The sequence below is a fragment of the Megascapheus bottae genome, chromosome 30, assembly GCF_031878675.1.
Source record: "Megascapheus bottae isolate mThoBot1 chromosome 30, mThoBot2.hap1, whole genome shotgun sequence".
NCBI lineage: Eukaryota > Metazoa > Chordata > Mammalia > Rodentia > Geomyidae > Megascapheus > Megascapheus bottae.
The window spans coordinates 1,727,614-1,741,394 of record NC_143538.1 but is presented as its reverse complement, the minus strand read 5'-3'; the positions used below and the strand labels follow the sequence as shown (position 1 = coordinate 1,741,394).

At 57.6% G+C, this 13,781-nt stretch overlaps 1 protein-coding gene across 4 annotated transcripts in view; it reads left to right on the top strand.

Annotated features, from left to right (window-relative positions):
- Positions 1-13,498, top strand: part of Lingo1 (leucine rich repeat and Ig domain containing 1) — a 79,297-nt gene extending 65,799 nt beyond the window's left edge. For 2 of the 4 annotated variants that reach the window (XM_090321520.1, XM_090321522.1), the window contains exons 2-3: positions 8,905-9,018; positions 11,253-13,498. In XM_090321520.1, coding sequence (XP_090177646.1) covers positions 11,265-13,106 — 1,842 coding nt within the window. In that variant the 5' untranslated portion in view covers positions 8,905-9,018; positions 11,253-11,264 and the 3' untranslated portion in view covers positions 13,107-13,498. The remainder of the gene's footprint in view (positions 1-8,904; positions 9,019-11,252) is intronic. The other 2 variants (XM_090321523.1, XM_090321521.1) reach the window with 1 other exon arrangement.
- The last annotated feature ends 283 nt before the right edge of the window (positions 13,499-13,781 follow it).

The window sequence follows — 13,781 nt, the reverse complement described above, 5'->3', positions numbered from 1 at the left end:
CGAGGCGGACGGCGCCCCTCCTCGTCTCAGCCCGCTCGCGTCCCGAGCTCTGGTCAGGCTTAGTGGGGACCCTCATGGACCCCGGCTTGGGGCCTGCCTCTCCCCGGGCAGCCCTGGCCAGCACTGGATACCTCCAAGCCCCAGGACGCGGGCTTCTGCCTGGATGGCAGCGCCCACCTGCAGAAGCCCACGGTCCCTTTCCAGCTCCTGCCCGGGGACAGGGAGGTGGGGGTGAGGGGGGCAGAGCAGGGTTGGTGATGGGGAGGCAGGGGCCAGGAGGGCAGTGATGGAGAGGTAGAGGCTGGAGGCAGGGGTGAGGGGAGCAGTGATGGGGAGACAGGGATGAAGGGGTCAGTGATGGGGAGGCAGGGGTGAGGGGGCAGTGATGGGGAGGCAGGGGTGAGGGGGGCAGTGATGGGGGGGCAGTGATGGGGAGGCAGGGATGGGGGCAGTGATGGGGAGGGAGGGATGGGGGCAGTGATGGGGAGGGAGGGATGGGGGGCAGTGATGGGGAGGCAAGGGTGAGGGGCAGTAATGGGGAGGGAGGGATGGGGGGGCAGTGATGGGGAGGCAGGGGTGAGGGAGGCAGGGGTGAGGGGGGCAGAGGTGGGAGTCCCACAAAGGAAGGACCTGCTGTCCGTCTAGGGAAGCCCTCCTCTTTGTCTGTGGCTCCTCACCTCCGCCTGCCCCACTTTTCATTCTGAGGCTGAGCGGTGGGAGGTGAGAACCAGCTGAGAAGGGGGAGGTGAGGAAGGAGCCGTCCGGTCCCCTCCCACCCCCCTCCTCTACCCCCTCTTCTGCCTGGGTGGACTGTGGTCACCCCAGAGATGTGTCTCACTTTGGGGAGGGGTGGGGCAGATCCCTCCAGCCCCCGCCCTGCCCAGCGCTTGGCACTGCTGGCCGGAGGGTTTCAGAGGCTTGGGGGGGGGCGCCCTGGGCTGGGTGGGCCATCTAGACTGGCCCATTCCTGCCAGCCCAGTCCTGTTCTGGCTCCCGGGGCAGCCAGAGGGCTTGAAGCAGTGCCAGGACTGGGGGGACCTCCTGGTTCCAGGGGGAGGTGGGGGGCTCCTCAGTGAAGAGCTCTAGGTTTCCTGAGCCCTGCAAGGAATGCCAGTAAGAGCCTGCCCCGTGCCTGAGCCCTTTGTCCTTGTGTGAGCCCCGGGAGCCAGGAATCCCCAGCCACTGGGCTGGTGTGTGTGGGTGGGGGGGGGTCCATATCCTAGGAAGAGGACAGCCCCCCTCACCCGCTGAGTTCCTTGTCCTCTGAAGTCTCAGATGGCCCTGGATTGACTCAAGAATGGAGGGGGGCCGCTTCTCTGGATTGGGGTGTGTAGCAGGGTTTGTGGACGGTCTGTGGCACCCGGGCCTACAGTAGCTGGCAGAGAGGTAGAATCTCTCCTCGGACGGCATCCTCTTTGATAACGGGTTGTCACCTCCACCTCTTGCCTCTGAGCCCCCCGTCTTTCTTATGCTGGATATTGTTTTAATAATGTTTTATTACCTTCCTCCCTGGAATGGGCTGTGTGTGTGTGTGTGTGTGTGTGTGTGTGTGTGTGTGTGTGTGTGTGTAGCTTGAACTCAGGCTCTTATGCTCCCTCAGGACTGGTGTTCTACCACTGGAGCTACGCCTTTATTTCTAGATTTTTTGGTAGATCATTGGAGATACAAAAAAGGAGAAAAAAAGAAGTCACAGACTTTCTTGTACAGGCTGGCTTTGAACCATTGATCCTCAGATGTCAGCCCTCTTAACTAGGTGAGAGGCCAGACGGTGCCTGGCTCAGAATGGGCTGCAGTGTAGCATCTGGTCAGGCAGGAGGACCTGAACCTGTGGTGTGGTGGCTCTGTCATGGTCAGCTCTGGGCTGGAGCTGTGTGTGAGCCTGCTGAGACCTGATTTGTGCAGGTGCACGTCTGCATGGGAGATGGCTGGCCGGCGGAAGGGAGGAGTGGGTGGCTCTGGCGTTGGAACTTTGCTGGCTGGGGTCTGAGTGTCACTTTGGGGGTGACACAGTGAGCCTTCCTGGGCCCCCAGTTCCACCCATCCTCCAGTGCTTCTCCACAAATGGCTAATCCACACAGCTTCCTTTGCACTGGCCTGGCCAAGTATCTCTACCCAAAAGCCCCTCTCCTGCCCCAGCCTCTCATTGCTTCTCCGGGTAGATCGAGTCTGTTTTGTCCTGACATTGTGCCAGCCACTCATTCCTACGTTGATTTTCTGCCCAGCCCTGGTACAGTCCCCGGATTGCTTTCCATACCTTCTTGCAAGCTTACAGCTCACCCCTCCGATTCTGCCTGCCCCCTGGCACCTGGTGACACGAAGACAAGGGGTCCTCAGCTGCGTGGATGGGCAGAGCCAGGCATGGCATGAACTAAGGGTGGGGGGGGCTCAGAGCCCAGGCAGTAGGCTTTATTGTTGTTATTGTTTTGCCTTTGTGCCTGTAGTGGGGTTCGAACTCAGGGCTTACGTGCTGCCCCTGAGCTTTTTCTCTCTCAAGGCTGGTGCTCTAGCACTTGAGCCAGGGCTTCACTTAGGCTTTTTGCTGATTAATTGGAAGAGACAAATCTCATGGACTTTTCTGCCCTGGGGCTGTCCTCAGCTTCTGGTTAGTGTCTGCACCCCAAGTCCCTGGCTAGGAGGGGATTTGTCAGAGGGGAGGAGCCTGGTGCATCTTGAAATGTGGAGCAGTCTCTGCAGAGTCCTAGAATCTCGAGTTTCTCTGAAGGAAGTGTGGGAGAAGGCAGAGTTGTCTCGAGTATGAATGGCCCCTTCTTGGGCTGAATTCTCTCTTATGAATGAATGAATGAATGAATGAATGACGGTCTTGAGTGCTGTGGGCCTATAAGCCTGAGCTGGCCTCAGCTCTGTGGGTATCTCTTTATATGGTGTGTGCCCGGGGCCTGGGGTTGAGTCTCAGCTCCACCCCTGTGGTTCTGTGACTGGAGCATTTCCTCAGTGTCCCTAGGCCTCAGTCTACTTTTCCACAAAGTGGGGGAGACCGTGGCCTCGGTGGAGGTGGTAGGATAAGAAGCATGTGCATGTCAACAAATGCTAGCTCCTCCCAGTCTGTGATTTGCTTTCTGTTCAGTCCTGGCACAGAGATTAATTGATGGATTTTTGGGCCTGAACTATGGTCTTGAACTCAGGGCCTGGGCGCCATCCCTGAATTTTTTCTTTTTTCGCCAGTCCTGGGCCTTGAACTCAGGGCCTAAGCACTGTTCTTGGGCTTTCTCAAGGCTAGCGCTCTACCACTTGGGTCACAGCACCATTTCTGGCTTTTTCTATGTATATGTGGTGCCGAGGAATTGAACCCAGGTCTTCGTGCATGCTAGGCCAAACTCCCAGCCCCCACCATCCCTGAGCTTTTAATCTCAGGGCTAGCAATCTACCACTTGAACTACAGCTTCACTTCTGCCTTTTTGCTGCTTCATTGGAAATAAGAGTCTCATGGACTTTTCCTGCCTGAGCTGGCTTTGAACTTCAATCCTCAGATTTTAGCGTCCCGGGTAGCTAGAATGGCAAGAGTGAGCCTTTGTTTATTTATTGTCAGTCCTGGGCTTGAGCTCAGGGCCTGAGCACTGTCCTTGGACTTTCTCAAGGCTACAGCTCTACCACTTGAGGCACAGAACTACTTCTAGCTTTTTTCTATGTATGTGGTACTGAGAAATCGAACCCAGGTCTTTGTGTATGCTAGGCAAGCCAAACTCCTGGCCCCAGGAGTGAGCCTTTAGAAAGAATGTCAGGGTCCGGGCTTGGTGGCTCACTCTTGTCACCCTAGCTACTCGGGAGGCTGAGATGTGAGGATCTCGGCTCAAAGCCAGCCCAGGCACTAAAGAACCTGAGACTCTTATCTCCAGTTAATCACTAGAACATGGAAAGTGGGGCTGTAGCTCAGGGTAGGGTGGTAACCTGAGCTGAAGAGCTCAGAGACAGTGCCCAGGCCCAGAGTTCAAGAGCTATGACCCAGAAAGAAAGAAAAAAAGAAAGGGAGAGAGAGAGAGAGAGAGAGAGAGAGAGAGGAGTTTGGCCTAATGGTAGAGTGCTTGTCTAGCATGCATGAAGACCTGGGTTCAATTCCTCAGTACCACATACATAGAAAAAAAAAAGGCAAAAGTGGTGCTGTGGCTCAAGTGGTAGAGCTCTAGCTTTACCTAAGGATAGTGCTCTGGCCCTGAGTCCAAGCCCAAGACTGGCAAAAACAAATAAGTTAAATAAATTAAATTAAAATAAAATAAAATAAAATAAAACAGCTTCCCTTTTCTGTGAGATTCTGTACTTGGGTTGAGATATAACTCAGTGGTAGAGTGTTTAGCCCATGAGAACAAATGCAGAATAAAAAATAATATGCTTAAATACCGGTGTGTAAACTATATGAGTTTATTCCTTTCATCAACATATTTTTAAGCTACATTTACATTGTTGCAAATAACGTGGGTGTGACTCTGTTCCTTTTTACTGGTGTCTAATATTCTGCTGTTTGCTTGTGTTTGTGAACATTTTGGTTATTCATCTTTTGGCTTGTGTGTGTGTGTGTGTGTGTGTGTGTGTGTGTGGTGCTGGTCCAGGGGTTTGAACTCAGGGCCTGAGCACTGTCCTTAGGCCTCTTTAGCGCCACACTGGTGCTCTACTACTTTGAGCCACAGTGCCACTTCTGCCTTTTTGGTGGTTCATTGGAGATAAGAATATCACAAGCTGTCCTTGCCCAGGCTGGCTTTGAACTGAGCTCCTCAGACCTCAGTCTCCCCAGTAGCTGGGATGAGGGGCGTGAGCCACCCCACCCAGCCCCCTTTTGGCTTTGCCCCACCTCTCGGGGCCGTGCTTGGGTAGCGTCGTGGGCCGCTGGGCAGCGTGCCCCCATGTCTTGGTTTTTCCTGATTAGATGAGTAGAAAACAGGACTCTGATTACGGCCTCGGCTTCAATGTGTGTTTCTGGGATTCAAGATCTTTCCCCTGTGTACGGTGAGTGTGGAGATGGCATGATGGCCCACTGAGCCTCAGTTTCCCCAGCCGCTGTCTATATAGGCCCTGAGTTCAGGCATGGACAGGAGAGATGCGGCTGGGGATGTGGAACTCCCCAAGGAGATGGAGGTGACAGAGGTGCTGGGAGAGTGTCAGATTGAAAAGAACAGCCAAGCCTGGCGCGGTGGCTCACACCTGTCATCCTAGCTACGCAGGAGGCTGAGATCTGAGAATCGAGGTTCAAAGCCAGATGGGGCACTAAAGTCCTTGAGACTTTTACCTCCCATTAACCACTAGAAAACCGGAAGTGGGGCTGGGACTCAAGGGGTAGGGTGGTAGCCTTGAGCTGAAAAGCTCAGGGATAACGCCCAGGCCCAGAGTTCAAGTCCCACGATTCCCCACCCCACCCCCCACAAAGAACAGCCAATCTGGGAGCCCCAGAAGAAATGAGGCGGAGGTGGGGCAGTCCTGTGTTTTGTTCTTCTGACACCCCCATGCTCTGTCCACCCCCCGACTCCAGCCCCGACCCTGGCACGGGGCCTGGCACTGAAGGGCAACCCAGAAAGGAAAGGCCAGTGGAACAAAGTGTGCCCTGGCTCCGACATCCTCTCCAGTGGCACTTGTGCCCGTGTCCTGTGAGCGGGGCCAGGCCAGAGTGGTTCTTGGGCACCAAAGGTCCCATAGACCCCCACCCCTTGCCTGCCCACAGGGCTGGGCAAGCCTGGGGCTGGCAAGCACATTCAGAGCCCTCGTTGGTCCCCGCCTTCCTGCCCGGGCCTGGGCCCCTGGAGCTGGTTAGATTGGAGCGCTAGGGGCTGGCGCAATAATTATGCCTATTTCATGTGACACCCAAATTGATTGCCGCCAGGGTGACATTCCCAGGGCATTGTTCCTCGTCTCTAACCTCTTATTACACGTTATTAGGGTGTGTGGCATGTGTGTGTTTTTCTATTTTTTTCCCATTTTGGGTGAATTAATCTCTCCCTGCTACCTCCTCTGCAGAGAAGGCATACTGGGCTGGAGAATGGACGGCAGCCAGGGTGGAAGGCTGGCTCCCTAAGCAGCCGGCCTCTACCAGCTAGCCTCAGTTTCCCCTTTTGTGGGTGGCTGTCTGCACAGACCCTGTGCTCAGGTGTAGATGGGAACAATCTGAGAGGGGGTCCCGGACGGAATGGGGTACGGGGAGAAGGGGAGAGCAGAAGGGTGTAAGTCCTTGAATAAAAAAAAAAAAAAAACATCAGAGCGAGTCAGGCTCCCATCTGTCACCCCAGCTACTCAGGAGGCGGAGAGCTGAGGATCACGGTTCAAAAGCCAACCCAGACAGAAAAGTGTGTGAGACTTCTTACCTCCAGTTAACTACTCAGTGAAAGTCACCAGTGAGGCTGTGGCTCAAGCGGTAGAACAACCAAACCTTGAGCAAAAAGAAGCTCAGGGACAGCACCCAGATACCTGAGTTCAAATCCCAGGACTGGCACAAAGAAAGACAGCAAGAAAGAAAAGTGAACTTCGGGAGTTCCCGGGGCTGTGGTCTGGTGGGAAGAGGAGAGGGGTCTCGGCTAGGCACTCACTATGTCTTGAATGACTTCTCTCTTTTATTTATTTATTTGTTTGTTTATTTGCCAGTCCTGGGCTTGAGCTCAGGGCCTGAGCACTGTCCTTGGACTTTCTCAAGGCTAGAGCTCTACCACTTGAGCCTCAGCACCACTTCTGGCTTTTTTCTATGTATGTGGTACCGAGGAATCGAACCCGGGTCTTTGTGCATGCTAGGCAAGTACTCTATCACTAGGCCAAACTCCCGGCCCCTCTCTTTTATTTTTATTTTTGGTATCAGGACTGGGGCTTGAACTTCAGGCCTGGCTGCTATCCCTGAGCTTTTTCTGCTCAAGGCTGGCTCACTCTACCACTTGAGCCACGGCTCTGCTTTGGGCTTTTTTAGTGACAGATCAGAGATAAAAGCGTGTCACGGGCTTTCCTGCCCCAGCTGGCTTTTGGCGGAGGTCCTCAGCTCCCAGCCGCCCAGAGGCTGGGGTGTCAGGCGTGAGCGGCTGCCCGGCCTGGTTGGTTGTGGTTGGTATCATAATGCACGCTGTGGCAAGGGTTCCAGGTGGGGGAACTGTGATCTTGAACTGGCTCGCAGACTCCCCACTGCCTGTCAAGCTTCACCACAAGGCGTGGCTGGCATCCATTCCAGCCATGCTTATCTCAGTGAAGCCTTGTCCACGGGAGAGCTGGTGGGGGGGGGTCTCTGGGCACCCACTATGGATGGTAAATCTCACATGGGGTCCCCCACTTCCTTCTCCCCCCCTGCTCAGCCCAAGACCACCCCAGAAAGATGTGAAGGAAAGTTTGGGCTGTAAGGAGTCACTGGACTTCCAGCCTGGCAGCCTGGCTGGCTGGGAGGCAGAGGAGGGGAGCGTTAGGTTTGTGGGGTTCGGCTTATGAAGGGCCTTGTCTTTTGGCTCAGCTGGTATGTGAGGGGTGCTGTGCAGGGCTGGCCCAGGGGCCCCGGCTTCCCCTAGGCAGGCAGCGCCCACTCCAAGATGGGGCCGACCTATATATAGAAACCTTTAAACACTAAGAGGCTCTGCCAATTAAAATTCATAATTTATCCACAAATGGCCGGAAGGCTGGCGGCTCCCGAGGCGGGCACAGCTAGGCCAGGCCGGCTGGCTCTCCCCGAGCCCTGAAGCCTGGGGCTTCCCAGACATCTGGGGGTCCTGGAGGGCAGGCAGGGGGCAGTCACGCCCAGACAGGGCTGGGCAGTTTGCACACGCATTTATGCACGTATGTGTACACACAGACACACAGGTAGACACCGCGACACAAAGTTCTCTCATTTTCGGTGTGTCACACACACACACACACACACACACACACACACACACACACATAGCAGCAGCCCTTTGCCAGGACCAGGAACAAGAGGAAAATAAAGAATTATCCACGACAAAGGACATGACCTCAATTTTCTCCCAGGTTGAGTTTTCTCCATGGAGGAGTGAAGGGATGGGGGAGGGGGAGGGGTGCCGGCGTGGCTGCTAGCCAGGAGGGGACACGAAGGCTGCCACTGCCCCAGTCCACCCCATCCCCACCCACGGGTCTGTGGATTTGTGCTGTGGAAGCAGCGCTGGCTCCAGCCTCCTCCCGGCCCCCAGTTCTCTCCCGCACCCCTGTGCCAGGCAGGCAGCCCACCCACCTTGCAGCGGCCTCATCCTGGCAACCTCCCCCCCTTCTCAGCCGTGCCTGCCTCCGTGGGAAGCAGCAGGGCTCCAGGACCAGGATGTCGGAGGCCAAGACCGTGAGGTCCAGGCTGAGATGGGGTCGCCGTGCTCCCCAGTGTTCTGCTAGCACCTCGCCTACCTGCCAGCCCCCCAGCTCTAGGACTAGGATCACCCACTGCTCAGCTCTGGGCTCTGCCTCTCCCCCTCCCCCCTTTCTCCTGCCCCTCCACTTCCTCTCCCTCCTTCTTCAAGGGCTCTGGGCCTCCCTCGCCTCCTCCCCTGCCCGGGGTCTCTGGAGGAAGGGTCTCTCCCTCCACCCCCCCCCCAGCATGCCCAGCCTCTGCTCTGTGTGCGCTGGGATCCCACGGTCCCTGAGGAGCACTGCGTGGGAGCACTGCGAACCCGAGAGAACTGAGCTGTGTCTCCCGCCCAGGCTGCAGCACACCCCAGATGAGGGCATGGGGCCAGCTCTGAGCATGCTCCCTGCTGTGCATTGGGCCACTGGGGAGGGGACGGCTCGTGGACAGCGCCCTGGGGTCCCGGGCCGGCCCCTCCATGAGAGTGGCTAGGGAAGGGGCACAGGGGTTTTTGAGCGTGTTTCTCTTTTTGCTCAGGCCACTGGGAGGCTCGCCACTTGATTGTTAGGCAGGATTTTTACAACAGCCTTCCTCCTTTAGCTTGTATCTCTTTATCCTTTTTTTTTTTTTTCCTCCTCCCTCCCTGTCAGTTGGCTAAAGTCAGTCTTGGAATGAGGTGTGCCTCGGACGACAGTTACACGACATCACTAATAGGGGAAAAGAAAGTGATTCGGCGTTGCAGGCAGAGGTGGTTGTCTGATTGAGTAAGTGACGGATGGCTTCCTGCAGGAGGAGGCTGTGGGGTGGGTTGCCAGAGGGCTGCTGGGACAATCCTGGGATGCTGGCTTGAGAGATTGAGTGTGCAGGAAAGGGTACAATAATAACTAGTAACCAACATCATAATAATAGCTACCACTGGAGCCACAGCGCCACTTCCCGTTTCCTGGTGGGTCCTTGGAGATAAGAGTCTTGTGGACTTTCCTGCGCAGGCTGGCTTTGAACCGCGCTCCTCAGATCTCAGCCTCCTGAGTAGCTTGGATGACAAACATGAGCCGCCACGCCCGGCTTCTCTTTCTTTTCTACCTGTGCCTTGTCCTTCTTGCCTCCTGGCAGCCCGGATGCCAGCCCATACCCGCGCCGGGTGCTAAAAGTCCTATTTACCTCGGCGTCCCCAGCTTCACGCCCCGCCAGCCCCAGCCGCTGGCCCAATTACTTATCGATCGCCTGTCAGGATGTTTGCTTTTCGGGTGGGTCACTGGAGCGTGTATGTGACTGTGGAAAAATGGCCTCAGCAGGGGCAGGGTGGGCAGAGGCTGAGGCCTGGAAGAATCAGGAGGGGGTTGAGGGGGGTGAGCAATGTCCCCTTGGGGACAATAAAGTCTGGACAGATTCCGTCAGTGACATTCAGAGTCCTCTCTGGCTAATCAGTCACTTAGTCAATCAACAACCGGGAAGGACTTGTCAGACCTGGATTGCTGTGGAACACTTAAAAGAATGTGGTGTCCGTCGCCCAGGAGTTTGGCCTAGTGGTAGAGTGCTTGCCTAGCATGCACGAAGACCTGGGTTCGATTCCTTGGCACCACATACATAGAAAAGGCTGGAAGTGGTGCTGAGGCTCAAGTGGTAGAGCTCTAGCCTTGAGAAAGTCCAAGGACAGTGCTCAGGCCCTGAACTCAAGCTCCAGGACAAGAAAGAAAGGAAGAAAGAGAAAGAGGTGGCAGGCATGGCCCATGTTTGTAATCCTAGCAGTGCAGAAGGGCTGAGACCTAAGGATCCTGGTTTGAAGCCGGCCCACGCAAGAAGAGTCTGTGAGACCGTCTTTGTTGTTGGATGTGAGGCTTGAACTCAGGTCCTGGGTGCTGTCCCTGAGCTCTTCAGCTCCAGGCTAGCGCTCCACCACTGTGAGCCACAGCTCCATTTCTGGTTTTCTGGTGGATCACTGGCGATCAGAGTCTCACGGGCTTTCTTATCCAGGATGGCTTCGAACTGTGATCCTCAGATCTTAACCTCCCCAGTAGCTAGGATTATAGGGGTGAGCCACTATAACAACAACAATGTAGTGTCTGTGGAACCCAGCCTGCCCCTGGGCTGGCGTGGGCACGGGTGGAGAGGCCTCGGGGCTGTGAACTGCGCAGGCGCGGCAGGCTGCCAGTCCGTCCTGCCTGCCACCCTCAGGCCTCTCGGGAGACTGGCAGCTGCCCTAGAGTTTGGAGCAGGGAAGGGAAGAGCTGCGGGCTGGAGGTGCAGAGGCAGGCCTCGGGCTGGGGTGGACACAGGGTGGGGCCAGGCCCGGGCAGAGCCCTCTGGGTGGCAGTTCTGGGACTAGCTGCCATACCATTGGGTTTAATGGCAGAATTGGTGGGTGGGGCAGCTCCTGCTAGGACCCCCCAGAAACTGGGCCCTTGAGTTCCTTTGGTCCTCTTGAGGCCCAAGCGTGGAGGCTCAGGAGGGGTGGCCTTCCTCCTCACCCATCCTTCCCATCCCAAGGACACAGTCACCCTCTTTTTTTTTTTTGACTATCCCCCTTCTCCTTCCCCTCCTCCCCCTCCCCCTCCTCCCCCTTCCTCTTCCCTTCTTCCCTGTCCTCCATCCTCCTCCTCTAGTGCTGGTCCTGGGACGGGCTCTGACTTCCCTGGCCAAGCTGGCTTTTTATTTGATCAGCTGTGGGGCTTGAACCCCGGGCCTGGGCCTTGTCCCTGAGCTCTCGAGCCACAGCACCACTTCTGGTTTTCGGGTCGTCCATGCTCGGGCTGCCTTTGAACCGTGATCCTCAGATCTCAGCCTCCTGAGTAGCCCGAATGACAGGGCGTCCTCGGTCCAGGGCATCTAGACCTCACGGGAGGAGGGGGGGGGGCCCCGTGACTCTGCACCCTGGCTCTCTGTCCCATGGAGGGGTGTTTTTTTCTTGGGGGGGGGCGGGATGTGGATGCAGTCTCACCCCCCCCCGCCACGCGTGGCCTTCTCACGGCGGCGTCCCTGTGCTTGCTTCCGGCTGCAGGTGAGCGAGAGGATGCTGGCGGGGTGCCCGGGCGTGCCCAGCCCCCTCCTGGCCTGCTGGCAGCCCATCCTGCTGCTGGTGCTGGGCTCGGTGCTGTCGGGCTCGGCCACCGGCTGCCCGCCCCGCTGCGAGTGCTCGGCGCAGGAGCGGGCCGTGCTGTGCCACCGCCGGCGCTTCGTGGCCGTGCCCGAGGGCATTCCCACCGAGACGCGGGTTCTGGACCTGAGCAAGAACCGCATCAAGACGCTCAATCAAGATGAGTTCGCCGGCTTCCCGCACCTGGAGGAGCTGGAGCTGAACGAGAACGTGGTGAGCGCCGTCGAGCCCGGCGCCTTCAACAACCTCCTGCACCTGCGCGCGCTGGGCCTGCGCAGCAACCGGCTGAAGCTGATCCCGCTCGGCGTCTTCACCGGCCTCAGCAACCTGACCAGCCTGGACATCAGCGAGAACAAGATCGTCATCCTCCTAGACTACATGTTCCAGGACCTGTACAACCTCAGGTCCCTGGAGGTGGGGGACAACGACCTGGTCTACATCTCTCACCGCGCCTTCAGCGGCCTCAACAGCCTGGAGAAGCTCACGCTGGAGAAATGCAACCTCACCACCATCCCCACCGAGGCCCTGTCCCACCTGCACGGCCTGGTGGTCCTGCGCCTCCGCCATCTCAACATCAACGCCATCCGAGATTACTCGTTTAAGCGGCTCTATCGCCTCAAGGTCCTGGAGATCTCCCACTGGCCCTATCTGGACACCATGACCCCCAACTGTCTCTACGGCCTCAACCTCACCTCCCTGGCCATCACACACTGCAACCTGACCGCCGTCCCCTACCTGGCCGTGCGCCATCTGGTCTACCTGCGCTTCCTCAACCTGTCCTACAACCCCATCGGCGCCATCGAGGGCTCCATGCTGCACGAGCTGCTGCGGCTGCAGGAGATCCAGCTGGTGGGGGGCCAGCTGGCCGTGGTGGAGCCCTACGCCTTCCGCGGCCTCAACTACCTGCGCGTGCTCAACGTGTCCGGCAACCAGCTGACCACCCTGGAGGAGTCGGCCTTCCACTCGGTGGGCAACCTGGAGACGCTCATCCTGGATTCGAACCCGCTGGCGTGCGACTGCCGGCTGCTGTGGGTGTTCCGGAGACGCTGGAGGCTCAACTTCAACCGGCAGCAGCCCACGTGCGCCACGCCCGAGTTCGTCCAGGGCAAGGAGTTCAAGGACTTCCCCGACGTGCTGCTGCCCAACTACTTCACCTGCCGCCGCGCCCGCATCCGCGACCGCAAGGCCCAGCAGGTATTCGTGGACGAGGGCCACACGGTGCAGTTCGTGTGCCGCGCCGACGGCGACCCGCCCCCCGCCATCCTGTGGATGTCACCCCGCAAGCACCTGGTGTCGGCCAAGAGCAACGGGCGGCTCACGGTCTTCCCCGACGGGACGCTGGAGGTGCGCTACGCGCAGGTGCAGGACAACGGCACGTACGTGTGCATCGCGGCCAACGCGGGCGGCAACGACTCCATGCCCGCGCACCTGCACGTGCGCAGCTACTCCCCCGACTGGCCGCACCAGCCCAACAAGACCTTCGCCTTCATCTCCAACCAGCCCGGCGACGGCGACGCCAACAGCACCCGCGCCAGCGTGCCTTTCCCCTTCGACATCAAGACGCTCATCATCGCCACCACCATGGGCTTCATCTCCTTCCTGGGCGTCGTGCTCTTCTGCCTGGTTCTGCTCTTCCTCTGGAGCCGGGGCAAGGGCAACACCAAACACAACATCGAGATCGAGTACGTGCCCCGCAAGTCCGACGCGGGCATCACCTCGGCCGACGCGCCCCGCAAGTTCAACATGAAGATGATCTGAGGCGCCACGGGGGGGGTGTGCAGGGGCGGGACGTGGGGGGGGACGGGGTGACCCCGACACCCCCCCATCCCCGCTCCCACCCCCCCCACTCCTCCATCTCCACACGTCCTGTGTCCCCCCCCTCACCACCACACCGAGGACCCCGGAAATCCAGGTTCTGCCTGGGGTCCCCCCCCTTCACCCCCGCCCCTCCGCCTGCCCGCGTGGGGCGTCCACGCCACAGGACTGGGATCCAAAGCTGACCGAGCGAAAACACAGCAGAGCCCATAGTTTAGTAATAACCATTAATAATAAAAAAAAACAAAACCGTTACGAACTTCCTCTGTAACTCGGGTTTCAATAATGATGGATTTTTATGAAAACTTGAAATAATAAAAAAAAGAAAAGAAAAACCGGAAAAAAAAAATCCACCACTTTTCCAATAGCTAGTCGGAATGCAGACTTTTGACGTCAACCCAGGGCCTTCTTCCAAATCAGTTTCTTGTTCTTCCCTCCCCCTCCTCCCCGTCCTCCTCCCTCCTTTCTCCCTCCTCCTCCCCCTCTTTTACCCCCTCCACGTCCTCCCTCCTCCTCCCTCTTCCCTGTCCTCCTCTCTCCTCTTCCGCCCCCTCCTTCTTTCTCCTCCCTCCCAGTCCTCCTTCCCCACCCCTTTTTGCTCCTCTTTCTCTTACTCCC